The 8,884-nt window shown below is 37.9% G+C and overlaps 1 protein-coding gene and 1 long non-coding RNA gene across 5 annotated transcripts in view; both read right to left on the bottom strand.

Moving 5' to 3' along the window:
• Window positions 1–8,884, bottom strand: part of pex12 (peroxisomal biogenesis factor 12) — a 21,195-nt gene that overhangs the window by 5,563 nt on the left and 6,748 nt on the right. Inside the window, exons 1-3 of one of the 4 annotated variants that reach the window (XM_007541617.2) lie at window positions 8,214–8,588; window positions 1,738–1,865; window positions 1,124–1,659 (exon numbers count right to left, since the gene is read on the bottom strand). In XM_007541617.2, coding sequence (XP_007541679.1) covers window positions 1,124–1,659; window positions 1,738–1,860 — 659 coding nt within the window. In that variant the 5' untranslated portion in view covers window positions 1,861–1,865; window positions 8,214–8,588. Of the gene's footprint in view, window positions 1–1,123; window positions 1,660–1,737; window positions 1,868–1,944; window positions 2,881–8,213; window positions 8,589–8,884 lie in introns of those variants that run through there. The other 3 variants (XM_016665793.1, XM_007541616.2, XM_016665794.1) reach the window with 3 other exon arrangements.
• LOC107834429 (uncharacterized) lies at window positions 4,204–4,640 on the bottom strand. Its single transcript, XR_001660224.1, has 3 exons — window positions 4,619–4,640; window positions 4,395–4,500; window positions 4,204–4,304 (listed from the first exon to the last, which is right to left on the bottom strand). It is a non-coding gene; the product is annotated as an uncharacterized LOC107834429 (long non-coding RNA).

Below are 8,884 nucleotides of genomic sequence, written 5' to 3'. Positions count from 1 at the left end.
AATCACACCCGTTTCATACCGGACCACTTACAGCACCGGTGTTAACGCTATAAAATGAACGCTCTCTGGAGGGATTTCTTTATTTAAATGGGTTCATTTTTCAGAGGGATACAAAGTCAGGGTATCGTGATTTTAGCTACCAGTAGCAGGAGAACGGAGCTGCGCCAAGAAGCTAACAGAAGCTAACAAACACTGAATAGAAGAAGAGCTGCCATCGATACAGTTGCAGCCAAGCATGATTTAATGTTACACATTAAATCAACAGTTTCAACAGAGCAACAGTTTTACCAAGTTGCTCAAAGTCTAAAATGGCATTGTTGTCCATTTAAGGTGTAAAGTTTACCTTCGACCAAACGCCCCCCAAAGGCATCCCAGCGCCCACCTTTTGTAAAAATGTCCGCCAGCGCCCCCTGCCGTCCTCTGAAAGCCCCCTGGGGTACCGCCCACGTTGAGAACTGCTAGTGTACCCTTTTTCTGAAAATAAAAACCTTTGCCATACTTCTTCAAACAATGATACTTGTTTAATGGTTCAGTTCTTTCCCAGAATGTGAAGGAATCCCTCTGTAAATTTCTGTATTCTGACTTTTTTCAAGTTTGTATTTGTTGTGTGAAAAATTCCCTTCCACTGCCAGCTGCATACATACCCTTTCCCTCCTGTATAGGTGGGCGTTTATTGTATTATCATTTGTGGTGTATTATAAAAGAGTTCTGATTTATTGTTTCTCAATAGATTTCAATTGAAAATGTTAAATAGAAAAGAAAACTGACAGTATTAGGGTAAGTGTTATTTTTTACTACTTTCTCCACTGTTTCTTCCACAGGACTTAAATAAATGTCAGTAGATTTATATGATTAAAAGCAATTTAGTGATATACATCACACTTCTTTCAGTAGGTAGTGTCCTGAAGAAGAATGGTTAAAATGGGAATGTTTTTCCAATGTTTGTGTTTTTAGTGCTATGAATGCTGTGCCATAGAGTGCCAGGCATACAGAGACCTAAAATAGAAGTAATAGTTTATCATAATTTTTATTGTTATCACAACTGTACCTCAAAATATTAAAATAAAATTCAATCTCCATAATAGCCAGCCCTAATCCTGAAAACCCTAAAGAGTTCACCAACCTCCCATTGGCCGGCCTGGGACTGCAGCTGGTTTTCCACTGTGAATCTCTGAGGTCTTGTGTGGTGAGCCGTGCCAGTCTGACATTGGCCAGCCACAGCAGGGGACTGTGTGTCCTGCTGACTCCGAAAACAAAAAGCAATTGCTGGCAGAAGATCCAGGACTGCCAGGCTGAGCTGACATATGGGTATGCTGCCACCGCCGTTCGGTACAACCTCTGTTTCCTGGTCTGTGGCAGCCTGATGGAGAAGTCTTCCTCCTCTCTCTGCCGGGCCAGCATCACCTCCAGCTTGGCCCGCAGGTATGGCACCAGGCACAAGAGCAGCAGGGACCACCAATGGGAACTCTTGTGCAAGCCCAGGCGAGCAGGAAGGCGCTGCCCACCTGAGACCCTCTTGAGTCCATAGAAGTTCTCAGAGAAGGAGGCGCTGCACTGGGACAGGAAGTGGTTCTGCAGGAGGACATCCAGCAGCAGGTAGAGCTCATCAAAGCATTTCCAAATGAGTCCAAAGTGGGATGGGTTGGATTCAGTCAGGACCTGAGACAGTTGGAGGAGCAGGGTAAGAAGAAAAGGAAAGCTTCATATGGGCTGGTATCTACCAACAGGAAGCCTCACCTTGACTGCATGTCTCAGAGCAGGTCTGACAGCCTCCATCAGAGACTCCTGGGCCAGCACTTCAAAGATGGATGGCTGTTCATTAACAACCGTGGAGGTCAGGTGGGCTCCAGCCTCCGCCATGCCTTCTGCAAGAGACAAATCTGTCACCTCATTTATCTGATAAAATGTCTAAGAATTAAACAGAAGAGTTATTTCTATACCCACTAGTCACCCAAAAATGATGCCTTCTGTTTGCCATGGACCCATGTTCAGTCGTGGTGAAAACAAAGAACTGGCTTTCTGTGCAACTTCACAACTTCAGTGTTTCACACATTGTGGAGGAAATCTGAGCCAGTTTCCTCTGCATTGTTCTTTTGGTTCATGGAGGTTTGCAGAGTGTTCCTTTGGGGCCTCAAACACAAAATTTCAATCAAATTTAGTCCTGAACTTAACAGGACTGAGCAGTTTCTGTTTTACAGTATTTGGTTGCAGACTGGTGGTTGTGTTTGTGATCATAGTCTTCATCTATGAACAGTTTTCTGATATTTATTTGTAGCAATGAGATATAAAATAAAGCCAGATTTTTTTTCCCATATGTAACTCACCTGTTAAAACACTTGGCTAAATATAAGTAAATGTGGAAAACCTGAAACATGGAGTCCTCTGTATAGTTGAGTAAAAATTAAAAGTAATCCTTTAATTTTACCAATATGGAACAAATTGAAGAATACTGTGATGGCAAGAAGCGTTCAAACCTCAAACACTCAGCAACTGTGAGACAAGTTTCATTGCTGTAATGCCAATAAAGATTTTTTTTCTTATTTTACTTTGACACTTGATTTCGATATCTACTTATAGTAAAATGCAACCCACCAGCCTGCTCCTCCTGGGTACTGCAGTGTATAAGCTGAGCACCTCTTCCCTGCCCATCCTCACTCAGTTCCTTCAGACTAGCAACAGCAGTGTATAGTATTATCCTGTTGTTGACTAAAGTTAAATATAGGGCAGTAAGATACTCATCTGTTTTTTGGAAACGTTGGTATGATTGCCTCAGTGGCAGAGCTAGACTTTTAAAGTTGGGGGGGGGGGCAAAAGGGGGCCAGGACTACCTCTGGGGGGGCAAAATTTAAAATGTGTGTGTGCACATGTATTTATCTATCTAATCGATATATATTATATATATATATATATATATATATATATAATTTAAAAATATAACCAAACTGAATATTTTGTTATTCTTTTAAGCCCCTCTGTCATTTGACAGGTTATAATTAACACCTTTGACTGGTTCACATGGAGACATGACAGACTTTACGCAAAGAGTTCATCGCAGAGGCAACTAAAATCAATCAACAAAAAAAATCCTTTCTGAATATCATCTCATGGACACTGATCTAAATGCGTCTTTCTGACCGGGAGCTGACAGCGTGTTGAAAAGTGATGGACAGGACACCTTGGTTAGGAAGCTCATTGCAAACTTTTAGTTGAAATGGCGCCTTTAACTCCAGTCTCCAGTACAGAACAGAGAAAACTAAAGAGGATGCAACGTTGTTTTAATCCATTTATAGTCTAAACAGAGGAGCCAGCAGTTTATTTTGATGAAATAAATAAAGGTGCATAAATTAATTAGATCCATGCGCAGTGCGCCGCACAACCAATGCAGACGCGGCTCCGCCACTGCGAAGAATTAAACTTAACTCGCCCTGCAGTTTTAACAAATGGAGGTGAAGATGTTACCCTCCCGCACCCAGAAGGAGTTCGGCAGATGTAACATCTGTCTGTTTCGGAGAAGCAAAACCACGCAAAAATAAATAAATAAATAAATAAAAATAAAAAATCCTGGCAAAAACGCACCCCCGAACCGCGCACAACCAAATAAAAAAAAAGTATGCTTTAGTATACCAAATTTTAACATACTTTAGCATACTTTGATTGATGTACTTAAACTGTACTATTCTGGAACAACTAATTTTGTACTTAGTATACTTTAGTAGTACTTAAGTTGTATAAAATTACAACTTTTAGTATACTTAGTATACTTCACCATACTTTTTTGGAACAACTTCAAGTTGTACTTAGTATACTTAAAGTATACTTTTAAATGTAATATTCAACAGCTTCATTTTATATTGAGTGTACCAATTCTGTCATAGAATTATATTAAAAATATACTTTTAATATATTTTAAATATACTACTAATATATAAGTAATGTATTTAAATTACACTTAATTTTCATTTTTGATTTACTGCTATTGCTAATAAAGTACAATTTTAATTACTCACAAGTCTTGATTCATACTTAGTACATTACATGCATAACTACACTACTTACATTGTTTTAGGCTACAATTACGTGGAAAGATTAATTACACAAGATGCCCAAGGTAATTCAAATATTTTGTTTTATTACCAACATTTTAAAATTGTCCAATTTTACTCACAACTTTATGAACTTTACATAAATTATCAGTTTACACATCTAAAGTGAACACAATGAACATGAAAATTTAAGTGTGACAATAAAAAATGACAGTGAGGATCAACGACAGAACATTCCCGTTCACTGCACCTTACAGAATCCTACAAAAAAGAACAATAGAGCAATTAAACAAAGAAAGCATTTGTATTTAAAGAGAACAGAAAAATGGCAAATAAAAAAATAATACTTACAATTTTAAGACATTGTGTACTCCCCATGTATGTGACATCATGAGAACTGATGATGATTGGGACCGGATGCCTGGGTTGGAAAAACATTTCTGGGTCTCTTCTTTGCCTGTTTATGTTAGAAGTAGAAAAAGAAGTAGAAAAAAATACTTAGCAATGTCATAGTCAGTTGATGTTGTCATTAACTATGAAGCTGTTTTAAGTGTGGAATTAAGAAGACAAACTACCTTAAAATCTTTCCATCCATGATCTGAACACACTGATCCTTGCAGGGTGGTGAGGGGGGCTGGTGGTGCCCATCTCCAGAAGCCATCACATGAGAGGCAGGATTCACCCTGGACAGGTCACCAGTCCATCACAGGGCCCTGAAAGCCAACAATGAATAAAATGTATGAAAGAGAAATGTTAGATTAACAAGGAGAACAAATTCTGTTCAGTTATCTTTAAATCAAATCATGTTTATTAAGCATTTGGTGTTGGTAACACACCCATTTTTGTTGTTGAAAATGTAGCTAGCTCCTCATTAAAAAAACAAAAACAAACTTACATCATGAAGACAATATGAAGGTTCATCCTCAGAGCTGGTTGGCTCTGAGCCAACCAGCTCTGGTGGAGTCGGAGCTTCTTCTGAGACAGGAAAGATCAGGTGTTTCCTAACACCTGATCTCTCTGGCTTCCTCTTTCATCTTCATTTGCTTAGTTATTCTGCAAACATATGTTGAAGATAAAAACATTGATGAACTAGTTAGAACAACAACCTCACAATATCAAAGTCTCTTTGTCTTATGGAGCTTAATTAAAACCAGATTAAGTTTATGAATAAAAGTATAAGTCGCAACAAACAGCCTCCATGCAGTTATAACATGAAGCTGAATGATTGCTATAGTAATAATCATACAAGTCACAATAAAATTTATAAACTAATTATTTATGAAACCAACGTAAGTTATACATCATTACTGCACTGTTTATAATTAAACGAAGATAATTAATAAGCAAACTTACCGCCAGCTAGCAACACGTTAGCAGCCTTCGTCCCTCCGGGCTTCTTTTGTGACACACATTTCATTTCTATCAGTTGTTGTCCCGTTGTGTTGTCGTCTAACTCGGACTAGGACGTCACCAGCTTGAATTTACCAAAATTAGTAACTATTGTCAAGGCCCTCTCTGCTTTGAAGGCAATATTATGCGAGTAAAAATGGCGAATTTGAACAGCGTCTGTTATCTTCCCTGCGTTCAAGTTTTTTTCTTAAAAATTACATCATGATTATAATTTTTTTATTGTATGCAATTGTAATAAATAGTAAAAGATTATTAAGGCCCTTAAAATGAATACTTTTTAGGTACTTAAAAAGTATGCCTACATATTACATTAAACACACTTTAAAGAAGCCTAAAAGACATACTTCTGAATATGTATTAATTTGTTTTATTTTGGAATCGGGTTGCTGCGTGTTGCAGACTTCTGCCCAGGTCCCTCTTGAAAATGAGATCTGGATCTCAACCGGGTTCACCTGGTTAAATGAAGTTAAAAAAAGGCATACTTTATTAGCCTAAAATTTACACTGAGATGTAATATAAAACATACTGAAATTAATAATCTAAAGTAGTGTTAAGTGAATTTTAAGAAATTCTATTTTGAGCATATATTTTTAAATATACACAAAATATATTTTAAATATACTTGAGAAAGTGTATATTTACATTTGGGCAAATATATATTTTGTTCACTTAAAGTATACTTTTATTTAATATATTAAAAGTGTATTTTGGTACAATTATATTTAAGTGTGTTTAAAGTTCTAATTTTGAAATTGGTACAAGTATACTTTTAGTATATTTCAGATATACTTATAGGTAGTACACTTAATAGTTAGTATACTTAGAGTGTACTTTCACAAATTTAAGTATGCTTGAAAAATACTAAAGTATACTTTTTTCACATGGGCAGGGTAAAAAAAAAAAAAAAAAATTGCAGAGTTCAATTGTTCGGTTTGGATCAGACAGATCCAACTGTCGATGAACCAGCGCAGACTTCTCTGCAGATGCGACCAGGAAGAATTTGTGAAGCTGTGCTTCAAACCCCAGCAGGTGAAGTGCTGGTAATTTAGGTGGAGTCACTTAATTTGATTTATTATAAGTTATGGGGCCTCAGTCAGTGGTTTGACTACCGAGAAAAAGTTAGATGCATTTATCTGCTTTATGTGTGATGGGATCTGGATTCAGTTAGGTGAATATTAACTAAACCGCAAAAAAATGCGGCTAAATAGTCTATGTTAATATGTTTTGACAGGTAATTTGACAGGTAAAAATAGTCCGGGTGGGACCAGAATTATTTGCCTGACCGGGCTTCTAATGAGTTTACATTTAATGAGTTTGCAGCACACAAAGAAAACCTAAAGAGAATGTGATCTACTTATTGTAGTTTAAAAGCTGACTGTTGAGGAAGGAAAGAAATTAAAGCGCAGTTGTCCGTTAGACAGAAACAAGCGAAGTGCGCTGGACAATAAATGCGCATATGTTCCACCGTTACGCTCCAATTAATCACACGAGTTGACAAACGCCAAATATACAATATATGGTTACACGTTAATGGTGTTTTAAAAACAAAACCAATAAAAACTTAAATTAAGTAATATGTCAGATTCCCTCCTCACCCTCGTCTTGATAAGAACAGAGAGCAGTCCGCTGGTTTCGTGTCCAGACTGTGATAAAGCGCAGCTGACACTTGGTGCACAGGAAGTTTCAACTTTACGCACAGAGAACAGAGAACATCGCGGAGCTCATTATTAATCATACTAAGAATAATATCTGTCAGAGAATCACCTCTGATCTGGACGCTTTAACGGACCAGAGGCTTTGGAGCGTCTAGCGCAGCTGATCCACTTCTGCGGGGGTTTTCTCCCGCCGAGAGAAGTGAGTGCGGGATCAGGAAACGATCAGAGTTCTGCTGTCTTCTAATCACGTCATTTGGTGAAATGTTACCTGATTTCAAAAACGTTCTCGCAGAGAAATACTAAATGTTTCGTTTGATTACTACAAATTGGAAATATAATTGACGGACAACGAAAAACCCTAACTCTGCTCCAAACTATGAACATTGTCGGTCCCTCATTTTTTTTTTTTTTTTTGCAGAGGATCAGCAAATAACTTATTGGTGTTTTACCATCACCAGGTATGAAGTGCTTTAGCCTTTGAGTTGCACCACAGCGCAGCACAACTGAAACATCCAGGACATCAATGTCAGCTTGTTTTTATGAGTACAAGTATAAAGGAGGCTGGTGTCGCGCCTGATATAAATCTATTTATATATGTCATCACATGGACTTATATAAAGTTTTATACATTTTCTTTTCATATATTTATTATTGTTTTTCTTCTTTAGATATTAGGTTGGCTTAGAATGATTCCAAATAATGTACAGGAATGACCTGGTGCTGTTACATGTCAATCATCAGACGGGGCCACTGGGGGGGCCAATCAGATGACAGGGGGACACTGAAGCCCCGGCCCCCCTCTGGCTCCGCCACTGGATTGCCTCCTGAATGGCGAGTGGTCTCTTGTGTACTTTTTAAATGTACTTTTATATTTATTTATTTTTTTAAATTAAGATACTGTAAAATTACCATAGACTTTGAGTTTGCAATAAAATCAATTTAAATTTAGCAAGTGTCTGAATATATTTTTTTTAACAATTCCACTACATTCATAACGTAGTGGAGCACGTACAGCTTAGTTGAACTCTTCAGCTGTGAGGATGTCTCCAATCATCTATTTAAAATAGAAAACAGAAAGCTCTCTGAGTCAGCCACATAAACCCACCTTTGCTGTTGTTGTTCCTGTAAGCAGCAGAGCAGCGTCACTGACGTGTCTTCATACCACATCAGTATCACGCGGTGATTTATCAAGAGCTCGAGGTGCGTGAGACCTCACAATAAGAACGCAAACATGGTGTTTCGTTCTCCAGGGTTGAGTTACTTTGTAGTTTGCAACCAAAAATCCTTACTGACCAAAGTTACAGCAGACACCACTTCTTCACACAGCACACAGATTCTTCTTCGCTGAGCTTTTCCTGTAGCTCCAGCTCACAGTAGAGAAATTACTGCCGGCGGCAACGAGAAGGACTTCGCTGCAGCAAACAGAAAGGGGCGGGGACGGACCGCTGTCAGTCTCATACCTTATTTGGAAATGGGAAGTGAAGGGGGCGGTATTTCCTATATTATCCGCGGTCTTCCGTTTTTATTTTCTTTTTATATCTGTGATATATCCATATATATTTCACCTTTAGGAAGGAGTTTCACTCTCAGAATGTATTTGAACTTTAATCTTTTACTTACTTCAGCGCAGCTCACAGTTTTTAACGAATAGACCCTTTTCACATGACGTCACACAACTTCCGTTTTGGCTCGAAGCTGTGTATCCTTAGTTCCGGTGTACATAGTAAGTAATGATAAAGTTGTCTATCTCATATATATATATATATATATATATAT

This window comes from Poecilia formosa, unplaced genomic scaffold, assembly GCF_000485575.1.
Source record: "Poecilia formosa unplaced genomic scaffold, Poecilia_formosa-5.1.2 Scaffold620, whole genome shotgun sequence".
NCBI classification, from domain to species: domain Eukaryota; kingdom Metazoa; phylum Chordata; class Actinopteri; order Cyprinodontiformes; family Poeciliidae; genus Poecilia; species Poecilia formosa.
The sequence above is the reverse complement of the archived record's forward strand: the minus strand, read 5'-3'. Positions and strand labels throughout refer to the sequence as shown.